Source organism: Anolis sagrei, chromosome 12 (assembly GCF_037176765.1).
Source record: "Anolis sagrei isolate rAnoSag1 chromosome 12, rAnoSag1.mat, whole genome shotgun sequence".
Lineage (NCBI taxonomy): Eukaryota > Metazoa > Chordata > Lepidosauria > Squamata > Dactyloidae > Anolis > Anolis sagrei.
In genome coordinates, this window is record NC_090032.1 from 8,173,689 (window position 1) to 8,187,827 (window position 14,139).

Here is a 14,139-nt window from a genome sequence, read left to right on the forward strand (position 1 = left end):
AGGAAGGAAGGAAGGAAGGAAGGAAGGAAGGAAGGAAGGAAGGAAGGAAGGAAGGAAGAAAGGAAGGAATGAAGGAAGGAAGGAGAGGGAGGAAAGAAGGGGAGTGAGTGAGGGAGAGAAGGGAGGTACTTCACTCGAGCACCATCAACCTTCCTCACCTCCTCCTCCTTCCCTTCTTCCTTGCCTGGGGCTCCGCTGCTGCCACTCATCCACCCCTTCCTCTTCCAACAGAGAAAGGAGGAGGAGGAGACTGCCCTCCTGACATAGCAGGGAAAGAGAAGGGGCTCCATGCAGCAAACCTCCACCTCCACTCCCATGGTGGCCACTCTTGTTTGTGTGTGTGTGTATGTGTGTGGCTGTGCATGCGCGCCTGGCTCCTCATGCTTTAATGGCTGCTGAGGAGGGGATGTGGCCATATCTCTTTCTGGGTATGCAGTTTCTCCTTTGTGGACATGCAATTTGGAAGTCCTTCCTACTTTTTGTTTTCGTTGTTTTTTTTTTTTTGAGTGAAGGGCATTGGGTTGATAGATGTATCGTGTCCAAATTTGGTGGCAATTCCCCCAGTGGTTTTTGAGTTCTGTTAATCCCACAAACGAACATTACATTTTTTATTTATATAGAAAGATAGGTGGAAATGCACAAGGAATCAGGTGCTATTTTTTATTATTATTCGAACATTGCTGGTGAAGAAGAAGGCACATATATGACTATGACTGAACTCCGTATGGAGAAGGTGTTTGAGAAGGCTGAAGGACAACATAACCCTTTATTTCATAATTTAACGCTCTCCAGTTAATCAGAGAGTCAGAGAGAACGTAGTCACTCAAGACTAGGCCCACTTCGTCGGCATTCAGAACCCTGTTCCACATGTACACATCCTTCATCTCTCCTACAAAGGATTGGTTGGCAACAAAGCCACCTCCGAAGGAGTCTTGATCTTGCCCAAGTACAATAGACGCCTCGGGACTGATAGAGTAACCTTTCTGCAGCCCCATTCGGGGCAATGGCTCCCCATCCAACCACAATGCCACTAATCCTGTGGCAGACTCCCAGCTCATACAGATGTGCTCCCAACTGGGTTTAGAGTCCTTTTTTCCCGGAAGGATGAAGGTCACATAAACTGCTCCAAGCCAAAGCCTATATTGATTTGGTTTGGGCTTGAAGACCAGGAGTTGGTTGTCCAGTTTCCTCGTAGCGTAAGAGAAGAGGCCGTATTCACGGGTCAAGAGTGAGTAGTGTCTCAGGCATATGGTGAAGCCGGTCAGCGGTTGCGAGATCGGGGCCGTCAGAACCACAGCAGCACTGTTTGATTCGACTGGGAAAACAAACACCTTCTGCTGGAGATCTATGGAAAGGTGAGACATGACATAACATTATCAATGACTTGGATGACGGAATAGAAGGCATGTTTTATTATTTATTTATTATTCAAACTTATATGCCGCCACTCCCCTGGTGCTCGGAGCGGCTTACAAGAATGGCTAAAATCTAACACAATTTAAAATCAATTTATAACAATTTAAAAACAGCAATATCAAAAATCAAAGGCCTGTCGAAACACGTATGTCTGACATGCCCAGCGGAAAGCTGGTAAGTCCTGCAAGGCACGGATTTCAGGTGGCAGAGTATTCCAGAGCGATGGTGCCACTGCTGTGAAGGCTCTGCGTCTGGTTGCCGTTAGACGCAAGGTCTTGACACTGGGAATTTCCAATAGATCTTGGTCCTCAGAACGGAGGGATCTCTGGGGTTGGTAGGGGGTGAGGCGGTCTCTCAGGTACATCGGCCCCAGACCATGCAAGGCCTTAAAGGTGAGTACCATCACTTTGAAAGTGATCCGGTGCTCAATTGGTAACCAATGCAGCTGTAGTAAGATTGGGGTTATGTGGCATCTCATCGGAATTCCCGCAAGAAACCGAGCAGCTGCATTTTGTACCAACTTGAGCTTCCGGATCATCGACAGAGGAAGTCTAATGTAGAGGGTGTTACAGTAGTCCAGTCTTGAGATGACCGTAGCCTGGATCACCGTAGCAAGGTCATCCCTGGACAGGGAGGGGGCCAGCCGTCTAGCCTGCCGCAGATAAAAGAAGGCGGTTCTGCTAACGCCGGAGACCTGGGCCTCCATCGTCAGCAGAGGGTCCAAAAAGACTCCCAGACTCTTTACCAATGATGACGGGCGTAGGCATTTGGATATCCCCACTGCCCAGTCGACCCAGCCATAGGATCTCCGTCTTTGCTGGATTCACCCTCAACCTGCTGGCACGCAGCCATCCAGTAACGGCCTCGAGGCACTGATGGAAACAATCGGGTACAGAGTCCGGTCGGCCTTCCATCTTCAGCACAAGCCGATTGTCATCGGCGTACTGCTAACACTCAAGCCCAAAACCTTGAACCAGCTGAGCAAGTGGTCGCATATAGATGTTAAACAACAGAGGGGAGAGAATGGCCCCCTGAGGAACCCCACAAGATAGAGGGGACCTCTCAGAGACCAGGCCTCCCCTCTCCACTCGCTGTCCACGGTTGTGAAGAAAGGAGGACAGCCAGTTGATCACATTTGCATACATCACAAAATTGGGAGGGAGAGCTAATAGCCTAGAGGGCAGGATCGGGATCCAAAATGGCCATCACAAATTACAGAGCTGGCCTCATCTTAACAAAATGATTTTGTTGTGTCTAAAACCTTGTGTCTCTGTGTTATGCGTGTATATTTTTGGCATGAGCCGTACTTGCATCCTTTCTGGCTGAATCAAAATATTCTCTTATGCTCTTATTCACCTGGTGAGTGTGTTCTCTGATCTGAAACTTCAGGTTCTTAGCATAATGCTCACCAGGCACAGACCTTCCATATCCAAGGTCCTAGCTTTCAATTTGACCTCATGTGCAAAAGAGATCTAGGAGTCTAGGAAGGTAGATCTCAAGCTAAACATGAGTCAATCGTGCAGTGTTTCTCAACCTTCCTAATGCTGTGACCCCTCAATACAGTTCCTCATGTTGTGGTGACCCCCAATCATAAAATTATTTTCGTTGCTACTTCATAACTGTTGTTTTGCTACTGTTATGAATTGTAATGTAAATATCTGATATGGTCCACTGGTGGGTCACGAGACCTAAAATAAGGCCCATGGTCAGGGGTGCATGACGCCATTGGAGGACAGCAAGAGAGATGGTGGGAAGGAAAGAAGGAAGGAGGTAAAAGAGAGAGGGGGAAGGAGTGAGGGAAGAGGGAGGGAGGAAGGAAGGAAAAAAGGGAAAAAAGGAAGGAAGGGGGAAGGGAGAGAGGGGGGAAAGAGGGAAGGAAGGATAAAAGAGGGGAAGGGAAGGAAGAAAGGAAGGAGTGAGGAAAGAGGGAAGGAATGATGAAAGAGGGGAAGGGAAGGAAGGAAGGATAAATAGAGGGAAGGAGTGAGGAAAGAGGGAAGGAAGGATGAAAGAGGGGAAGGGAAAGGAAGGGAAGGGAAGGAAGAAAGGGAGGAAGGAAGGAGAAATAGAGAGAGGGAAGGAGGGAGGGAAGATAGGAAAAAAGGGGGAAAGGAAAGAAGAAAGTAAGGAAGCAAGGAAGGAAGGAAGAAAGAAGGGAGAGTGGAAAGGAGGGAGGAAAGAGGGAAGGGAAGGGAAGGGAAGGGAAGGGAAGGGAAGGGAAGGGAAGGGAAGGGAAGGGAAGGGAAGGGAAGGGAAGGGAAGGGAAGGGAAGGGAAGGGAAGGGAAGGGAAGGGAAGGGAGGGAGGGAGGAAGGAAGGAAGGAAGGAAGGAAGGAAGGAAGGAAGGAAGGGAGGGAGAGGGGACAAATTTGGCACAAATACCCAATTTGCCTAAATTTGAATAATGGTGGGGTAGGGAAGGGGGATTGATTTTGTCATTTGGGAGTTGCAGTTGCTGTGATTTATAGTTCACCTATAACCGAAAGAGCATTCTGAACTCCACCCATTATGGAATTGAACCAAACTGGGCACACAGAACTCCCAATATTTATTTATTTGATCAGTCATATGACCATTTCAAAATAGAACACGAGCAAAAAGCAAGGCAATAAGGTGAAGACAGCAGCCGACCTTCTATTTATAATCAGAATCTTATTTTCCTGGTTCTTCTTTCAGGAAATCTGCTCTTTTCTTAATAGCTTTCAGAATAAAAAGGCTTACTCTGATTACACTTGGGAAGTATCCAACGTGTGATCCAATACAACAACCAGCATAGTGAACTTGTTTGCTGTGTACTAATCTTGTTGTGTTTATAATAATAATAATAGTAATAATAATAATAATAATCTAATAATAATAATAATAATCTTATAATAATAATACTTATAATAATAATATTGGAGCCCCCCGGTGGCGCAGTGGGTTAATCCCCTGTGCCAGCAGGACTGAAGACCGACAGGTCGCAGGTTCGAATCCGGGGAGAGGCGAATGAGCTCCCTCTATCAGGTCCAGCTCCTCATGCGGGGACATGAGAGAAGCCTCCCACAAGGATGATAAAAACATCAAATCATCCAGGCGTCCCCTGGGCAATATCCTTGCAGACAGCCAATTCTCTCACACCAGAAGCGACTTGCAGTCACTCCTGACACGACAATAATAATAATAATGATAATAATACTTATTATTATTATTATTTGCAAATTCAAAATGTGGATCTCATTTTAAGAGTAACGTGGGAAATACATTTGATAGATAAATAAATAAAATACATAGATCTCATCTTCTTTTCAATCCGATTCCCCATCATCAGAAACATCTTCGTTTGTTTATTTCCTTCATTCCTTCATTGACTTCATTTGCTCTGGGTGGCACAATGGGTTAAACCCTTGTGCCGGCAGGACATGTTGGAGGTTTGACTCTGGGGAGAGCATGGATGAGCTCCCTCTGTCAGCTCCAGCTCCTTGTGCGGGGATGGGAGAGAAGCCTCCCACAAGGATGGTAAAACATCAAAACATCATGCATCCCCTGGGAAACATCCTTGCAGTCGGCCAATTCTCTCACACCAGAAGCAACTTGCGGTTTCTCAAGTCGCTCCTGACACACACAAAAATTCGCTCTGTGCTACAGAATGCTGGGATTTGTAAAGCACCAAAACTCTTTGACTGAGAAGGGTAAAGATGTCTTAAAACTACAACTCCTGTGGTTGCATAATATTGAGCCATGGCAGCTAAAGTGGTGTCAAACTGCATTACTTCTCCAGTGTAAACGCACTGCGGTACTCACCTTCCTGGGCGAGGGACCCCGAGAGACCAGCAAAGATGAGGAGAAAGAGATGAGGAGTCTCCATTCCGCTTCTAGGTCGAACAATCTGACTGGGAGCTTCAGCCTTTTATTGGTATCCGTTGACTTGTTTGCCAAATCCAAATGCTTTCCGCATTGCGAAACTTTGTAAAGTTTCTCTCAATTTATCATTCTTGTCCAGTCTTAGCAGCCCTCTTTCTGAGGAATTTCCTGCCCCTTCCCACTCATCTAGCTGACATGAAACAAACATGTAAACCTTCATGATCCAATCAAAACAGAGTTTTGGCAGATAGTTTGGGAAATGAATGCCCTGCTATCATTCAATGTTTGCATAAGACTTTGGTCAAGTAAGAAATATTTCCTTGTTTGGTCGTCCCACGGTGTTATATGCAGTAACCATTTCCTTGAAGGCCTTAGAGTGGTGTCAGTATAGGTTTTATGATTTATTTATCATGTCAGAAGAGAATTGAAAATACAGTTATAATGCATAAGAAACCACAAACAAACTTAAAAACTTGGCATGATGCTAAATTTCTTTGGGCCAGAAGCTGGTCACTCGGAGTGACTCTGGTGAGAAGGTCCTCCATTGTGCATGTGGTAGGGCACTGTAGGCTGCATTGTCGTCCATGGTCTGTGGCTTGCTCTTCTCCACACTCGCTTTATGATTTATCACTAGCTGTCCTCTGCCAAGCTTTGCTGTGGCCCAGTCTGTTGATCTGGAAAATAACGTAATGAGAAAGTGTTGGTTTCTAATATATGTACTGTCTTTCTGCTTCTGGGTAAACAGTATTTCTTGCTGTTTCTTTGTCAGTGTTGATGTGGAGAGTGTCTGGTTTGCCTACTCTGGAACATGCAAGATATCATTGTCCTTCTTTAAGGGTCCCTTTCAAATCTATGATACTATATCTCTGTGTGTGTGAATCAAATCTATCTATCTATCTATCTATCTAATCTATGGCTAGGTGGCTCTTTGTCAGGAGGACTTTGGTTACGTTTTCTTGCCCTGGTGAAGGGAGTTGGACTGGATGGCCTTGAGTATTTTCTGTTGGTCATGGAGGTTCTGTGTGGGCTTTCATGGCTGGAATCACTGGGTTGTTGTAGGTTTTTTCGGGCTATATGGTCATGTTCTAGAGGCATTCTCTCCTGACATTTCGCCTGCATCTATGGCAAGCATCCTCAGACGTAGTGAGGTAATCACTACCTCTGCAGGCGAAACATCAGGAGAGAATGCCTCTAGAACATGGCCCTATAGCCCGAAAAAACCCACAAGAACCTAATTTATTTATTTATTTATTTATCGTGTCATCTGTGGGGTTTTTTTTTTAAAATCTGTGTGTTTGTTTTGTTCTGTTAGAAATGTAATACAACGGTATGGTTGCTGATGACACGATAAATAAATAAATAAATAAGGTTCCTGTGGGTTTTTTCGGGCTATAGGGCCATGTTCTAGAGGCATTTCTACTGACGTTTCGCCTGCATCTATGGCAAGCATCCTCAGAGGTAGTGAGGTCTGTTGGAAATAGGAAACTGGGGTTTATATATCTGTGGAATGGCTGGGGTGGGGCAAAGAGCTCTTCTCTGCTGGAGCTAGGTGTGAATGTTTCAACTGACCACCTTCATTAGCATTTGAAGGCCTGGCTGAGCCTGGGAAAATCTTTTGTTGAGAGATGTTAAGATGGGCCTGGTTGTTTCCTCTCTGCTGTTTTGCTGTAATTTTTGAGTTTTTTAATACTGGTAGCCAGATTTTGTTCATTTTCATGGTCTCTCCCTTTCTGTTGAAATTGTCCACATGCTTGTGGATTTCAATGGCTTCTCTACTACTAAATTACCACTACTACAATTAGAAGAGACAATAACTATTTTTATTATAATTATAGCATTATTATATTATATTATAATATAGGTAAAGGTAAAGGTAGTCCCCTGACATTAAGTCCATTCATGTCTGACTCTGGGGTGTGGTGCTCATCTCCATTTCTAAGCCGAAGAGCCAGCGTTGTCCGTAGACACCTCCAAGGTCATGTGGCCGGCATGACTGCATGGAGCGCCGTTACCTTCCCGCTGGAGTGGTACCTATTGATCTACTCACATTTGCATGTTTTCGAACTGCTAGGTTGGCAGAAGCTAGGCTGACAGCGGAAGCTCATGCCGCTCCCAGGAATCGGACCTGCGACCTTTTGGTCAACAAGCTCAGCAGCTCAGTGCTTTAACCCACTGCGCCACCGGGGGCTCCTATATTATAATATAATAATTATTATATATTAATTATAATAATTATTATATAATATTATTATATTATATTATAATTATAATGGTATAATTACAATATACTATAATTAGTATATTATATTATAATAATGCTATAATTATAATATAATTATTATAATATAATATAATAATAATAATGGTATAAATATAATATAATAATTAATTATATTATAATTATAATGGTATAATTATAATATAATATAATTATTATATATTAAAATTATACCATTATTATTATTATATTATAATATAATAATTATATAATATTAATTACAATTATAATTATTATATAATATCATTATATTATATTATAATTATAATGGTATAATTATATTATATAATAATGGTATAATAATAATAATAATGGTATAATTATAATATAATATAACGATTATATTATATTATTATTATAACATTATTATTATTATTATTATTATTATGGAAATGGGGTCCCTCGAGTCCAACCCCCTTCTGCCAGGAAGGAAGGCACAATCAAAGCCCTCCCAACAGAGAGCCACTCAGCCTCTGCTTCAAAACCTCCAGAGAGGAGGGCCTATCCATGGCTGGAACCCGCAGCCTTTCCCTCGCTTTCCTTTCGCGGCCCACAAGCTCACCTCGCTCTCTTCCCCGGCTTCCTCACACCAAAGCCGCTCTCCTCAGCCATTTTTCAATCCGGAGCCTTCGCTTCGACAGTCCGGAAGCGGAAACTACGGCAAGCGGAGCGGGCCTGGCGGGCTTGGAAGCGCGTCCGGAAGGGTTGACGCCTGCGCCGCCATGTTGCTTTCTGGCAAGGGCCGCCATTTTTGTGACTGGCACCAGAGGCATTTTCCAGGCCTGCTCTGCAAAGCTCTGAACTGAGACCTCCTTTTGGCTTAATCGGGTTTTGAAAACGTCGTTTTTATTAAATTGTGGGCTTAAATCCAACAAATTGAGAATAACAACACAAATACAAATAAAGGAAAACAAGACCAGCAACCACAAAAAGCAGATTTCCCTTTTCCTTCTTTCCTTTCTCTTCCCTTATTTCTCTTTATTTCTTCCCTTTTCCTCATACCTTTTATTCTTTCCTCATTCTTCCCTTTGTTGTTGTTCATTCGTTCAGTTGCTTCCGAGTCTTCGTGACCTCATGGACCAGCCCACGCCAGAGCTCCCTATGAGCCGTCACCACCCCCAGCTCCTTCAAAGTCAATCACTTCCAGGATGCCATCCATCCACCTTGCCCTTGGTCGACCCTCTTCCTTTTTCCTTCCATTTTCCCCAGCATCATTGTCTTCTCTAGGTGACCTCGTGGACCAGCCCACGCCAGAGCTCCTTGTCGGCCGTCACCACTCCCAGCTCCTTCAAGGTCAATCCAGTCACTTCAAGAACGCCATCCATCCTTTTCCTTCCATTTTCCCCAGCATCATTGTCTTCTCTAGGTGACCTCATGGGCCAGCCCACGCCAGAGCTCCCTGTCGGCCATCACCACCCCCAGCTCCTTCAAGGTCCATCCAGTCACTTCAAGGATGCCATCCATCCACTTTGCCCTTGGTCGGCCCCTCTTCCTTTTTCCTTCCATTTTCCCCAGCATCATTGTCTTCTCTAGGTGACCTCGTGGACCAGCCCATGCCAGAGCTCCTTGTCGGCCGTCACCACCCCCAGCTCCTTCAAGGTCAATCCAGTCACTTCAAGGATCGTTTCCGACTCTTTGTGACATTCTGGATCATCCCACGCCAGAGCTCCTTGTCGGCCGTCACCACCCCCAGCTCCTCCAGAGTCAATCACTTCGAGGATGCCATCCATCCACCTTGCCCTTGGTTGGCCCTCTTCCTTTTTCCTTCCATTTTCCCCAGCATCATTGTTTTCTCTAGTTGACCTCATGGACCAGCCCATGCCAGAGCTCCTTGTTGGCTGTCACCACCCCCAGCTCCTTCAAGGTCAATCCAGTCACTTCAAGGATCGTTTCCGACTCTTTGTGACATTCTGGACCATCCTACGCCAGAACTCCCTGTCGGCCGTCACCACCCCCAGCTCCTTCAAGGTCGATCCAGTCACTTCAAGGATGCCATCCATCCACCTTGCACTTGGTGAGCCCCTTTTCCATTTTCCTTCCATTTTCCCCAGCATCATTGTTTTCTCTAGGTGACCTCATGGACCAGCCCACGCCAGAGCTCCCTGTCAGCCATCACCACCCCCAGCTCCTTCAAGGCCAATCCAGTCATTTCAAGGATGCCATCCATCCACCTTGCCCTTGGTCGGCCCCTCTTCCTTTTTCCTTCCATTTTCCCCAGCATCATTGTCTTCTCTAAGCTTTCCTGTCTTCTCATGATGTGGCCAAAGGACTTCATCTTGGCCTCTGTTATCTTTCCCTCGAATGAGCAGTCGGGCTTTATTTCCTGAAGTATGGACTGGTTAGATCTTCTCGCGGTCCAAGTCACTCTCAGAACTTTCCTCCAGCACCACAGTTCAAAAGCATTTCTCTTCCTTTGCTAAGTCTTCCCTATGGTCCAGCTCTCACATCCATAGGTCACTATGAGGAATACCATTGCCTTAACTATGAGGATCTTTGTTGCTAGTGTGATGCTGGCAGTGGGATTACATTTGACTGGGGTCCAAATGGCTTCGGGGCACTCTGTGGTTGAAAGAAAAGGCTAGACATGCTCTGAGATGCTGCAACTCAATGTTTTGTATGGGAGGGATCTGCAATGGTTGAATCCAGGGAAAGTGAAGAGGCCGGGATCTCTCCAAGGTGCTGAATCCTCCACCCCTTGGTTATTGGGAGTTCTCCAGCTCTTCCAACTTTGGATCAGCCATAGATGGTTCAGGAGAAAAGCATGACTTTGGTGGGCCTGTTTTGGGGCAGGAATCTGGGTCTCATTATTGTTGTAACCTAGAGCTTGGAAAAGTTACTTTCTTTGAGAACACAACCCCAGAACCTACCCACCCAGCTCTGTTATAATAATACTACTAATAATACTCTATTTGTACCCTGCTACCATCTCCCCAAGGGACTCGGTGCGGCTTACATGAGGCCGAGTCCACAATACAACAGTAAAAACAATAACAACAGTAGTACAAAACAATAAATAAAACTCATAAGCAGAAAATAAGCAATAAACATTAACAATAACACAACGGCGTTTAAAAACCTATGGCTGGGCCAAATGTAATAATTAAAATTTTAAAATAATGCTGAGCATGACCAGGTGAAATATAACTAGGATATATTTCTGCCTTGCAAGAAAACACAATCAAACCACTCCTGGCAGATGGCCATTCAACTTCTACTTAAAAACCTCAGAGAAGGAGATAATAGTAATAATAATAATAATAATAATAATTATTATTATTATTATTTTCTGTCCAGATGATCTCCAGGGTGGCAGAAAACAAGCTTGCTCCCTCCTCCCTATGACTTCCTCTCACATATTTATAAATGGCCCTCTCAGCATTCTCTTCTTCAGGCTAAACATGCCCAGCTCTTTCAGCCGCTCCTCATAGGGCTTGTTCTCCAGACCCTTGATCATTTTAGTCGCCCTCCTTTGGACATATTCCAGCTTGTCAATATCTCTCTTCAATTGTGGTGCCCAGAATTGGACATATTATTCCAGAAGTGGTCTAACCAAGAAATAATAGAGCATGACTTCCTTGGAACTAGACACTAGACTCCTGTTGATGCAGGCCAATATGCAGTATAAATAATAATAACAATAATAGTATTGATGTATTGTCGAAGGCTTTCATGGCTGGAATCACTCAGTTCTTGTGGGTTTTTTCGGGCTATATGGCCATGTTCTAGAGGCATTTCTCCTGACGTTTCGCCTGCATCTATGGCAAGCATCCTCAGAGGTGAGGTCTGCTGGAACTGGGAAAAAGGGGTTTATATATCTGTGGAATGACCAGGGTGAGACAAAGGACTCTTGTCTGCTGGAGCTAGGTGTGAATCTTTCTACCAATATTAAAAAATTCCAAAATTGCAACAGCAAAAACAGCAGAGAGAAAAACAGGCAGGGACATCTAATCACCTTTCAAGAAGAGTTTGCTCCAGGCACAGTCAGCCCATTGTATGCTAATCAAGGTGGTCAGTTGAAAGATTCACACCTAGCCCAACTTACAAAAGCCCTTTGTCTCACCCTGGTCATTCCACAGATATATAAACCCCTTTTCCCCGGTTCCAGCAGACCTCACCTCTGAGGATGCTTGCCATAGATGCAGGCGAAACGTCAGGAGAAATGCCTCTAGAACAGTGGTTCTCAACCTGGGGGTCGGGACCCCTGAGGGGGTTGCGAGGGGGTGTTAGAGGGGTCGCCAAACACCAACAGAAAACACAGTATGTTGTGTTGGTCATGGGGGTTCTGAGTGGGAAGTTTGGGCCAATTCTATCATTGATGGAGTTCAGAATGCTCTTTGATGGTAGGTGAACTATACATCCCAGCAACTACAGCTCCCAAATGTCACAATCTATTTTCTCCAAACGCCACATTTGGGCACACTGAGTATTTGTGCCAAGTTAGATCCAGATCCATCATTGTTTGAGTCCACAGTGCTCTCTGGATCTAGGTGAACTACAACTCCCAAACTCAAGGTCAGTGCCCACCAAACCCTTCCAGTACTTTCTGTTGGTCATGGGAGTGCTGTGTGCCAAATTTGGTTCAATTCCATTGTTGGCGGAGTTCAGAATGCTTTTTTTTTAGATGAACTATAAATCCCAGCAACTACAACTTCCAATTGACAAAATCAACCCTTCGCCAAACCCTACTAGTATTCAAATGTGGGTGTATTTGGTATTTGTGCCAAATTTGGTCCAGTGAATGAAAATACATCCTGCATATTGGATATTTACATTACAGTTAGTAATAGTAGCAAATTTACAGTTATGAAGCAACAACTAAAATAATATTATGGTTGTGGGTCACCACAACATGAGGATCTGTATTAAGGGGTCACGGCATCAGGAAGGTTGAGAAACATTGCTCTAGAACATGGCCATATCGCCCGAAAAAACCCACAAGAACTGAATAATAGTATTTATTATTGTAATATAATATTTTATAATATAACATAACATTAGGTAGTATTGTAACTGTTTATGCATTGAATAAAATGCATAAATAAAATGCATAAATATTATGCATTTTAACTGTACCTTCAACCCACTTCTGATATGATAAATAAGTATATTATTTAACTATTATTATATATAGTATGATAATGATATAATACAATTATTATTATATATTCTTATATTATTGATATGATATCATTTTATATTGTAATATACTATTGTATTATAATGCTATATATAATAATATAATTATATTAGTATTTGTTATTATAATATAATATTTTATATTATATTATGTTATAATCGAATATATTATTATATATTATTTTATTATGCATTTTGGTTGCCCCTTCAACCGGCTTCAGGCACGATAAATCAATAAATGGAGTATTTCGTCCTGGGGGTGTCAGTTGGAACCTTCAGGGAGGAGCCATGGAGACCATTCTGATGCGTTGCTGTCAATCCAGGTAAAGGCAGTTGGCAGTTGGAATCTCACTTTTGACCGTTGGTGAGAGAGAGACAGGAGCTTCTTCTGTCTTTCGTTGTCCTCCGGTTTTGTTGTATTTCGAATTCGTTGGTTCCTGCTTCATTGCTGTGAATCCCTCTGGAATTCTGGTATGTTTTTTTACTTTTTGTTGGGGGGGGGGGTGGTGGTGGTGGTTTGTTGAACTGCTAGGTTGGCAGGAGCTGGGCCTTATAGCGGGAGCTCACCCCACTCCCTGGATCCGAAGCACCAACTTTTCGGTCAGCAAGTTCAGCAGCTCAGTGGTTTAACCCACTGTGCCACTAGAAGGCGTGTGTGTGTGCTTGTGTGTAAAGGTTGTCCCCTGATATTAAGTCCAATCATGTCCAAATCTGGCGGGTTGGTGCTCATCTCCATTTCTAAGAGCCGGTGCGGTCTGTAGACGCCTTCAAGGTCATGTGGCCAGCATGACTTGGATGGTCCGCCATTACCTTCCCACAGAAGCGGAGGGATTTGAGGGGACTGACTCACCATGGTGGGAATTGTAGTTTACCCTACAGACAGAGGGCATACTGAACCCCCAGCCCACGTCAGATCTGAACCAAACTTGGCACACGGACCCAACATGGCCAACTGTTCATACAGGTGGGATTAGGGCAGTGGTTCTCAACTTTCCTAATGCTGTGACCCCTTAGTACAGGTCCTCATGTTGTGGTGACCCCCAACCATAACGTTGTTTTCATTGCTACTTCATAACTGTCATTTTAGTACTGTTATGAATTGTAATGTAAATATCTGATATGCAGGATGTATTTTCACTCACTGGACCAAATTTGGCACAAATACCCGATACCCCCAAATTTGAATATTGGTGGGGTTGGGGGTGATTGATTTTGTCATTTGGTAATGCTGGAGTTGCTGGGATTTATAGTTCACCTACAATCAAAGAGCCTTCTGAACTCCACCAATGATGGAATTGAATCAAACTTGGCACACAGAATTCCCATGACCAAGAGAAAATACTAGGACGGTCTGGTGGACACTGACCTTGAGTTTTTGGAGTTGTAGTTCACCTATATATACACCGTGGACTCGAGCAATTATGAATCTGGATCAAACTTGGCATAAATATTCAATATGCCCAAATG

At 43.9% G+C, this 14,139-nt stretch overlaps 1 protein-coding gene across 2 annotated transcripts; it reads right to left on the bottom strand.

The window, feature by feature from the left end:
- Positions 1-646: 646 nt before the first annotated feature.
- Positions 647-8,185, bottom strand: LOC137097712 (C-reactive protein-like). 2 transcript variants are annotated; one of them, XM_067472394.1, is made up of 3 exons: positions 8,099-8,185; positions 5,199-5,924; positions 647-1,345 (listed from the first exon to the last, which is right to left on the bottom strand). In XM_067472394.1, exons 2-3 carry the CDS (start codon positions 5,260-5,262, stop codon positions 708-710), a joined length of 702 nt encoding a protein of 233 aa, XP_067328495.1. In that variant the 5' UTR covers positions 5,263-5,924; positions 8,099-8,185; the 3' UTR covers positions 647-707. The 2 variants fall into 2 exon arrangements, with proteins under 2 accessions (XP_067328495.1, XP_067328494.1); XM_067472393.1 differs by having other exon boundaries at positions 5,199-5,932.
- Between the last annotated feature and the right edge of the window lie 5,954 nt (positions 8,186-14,139).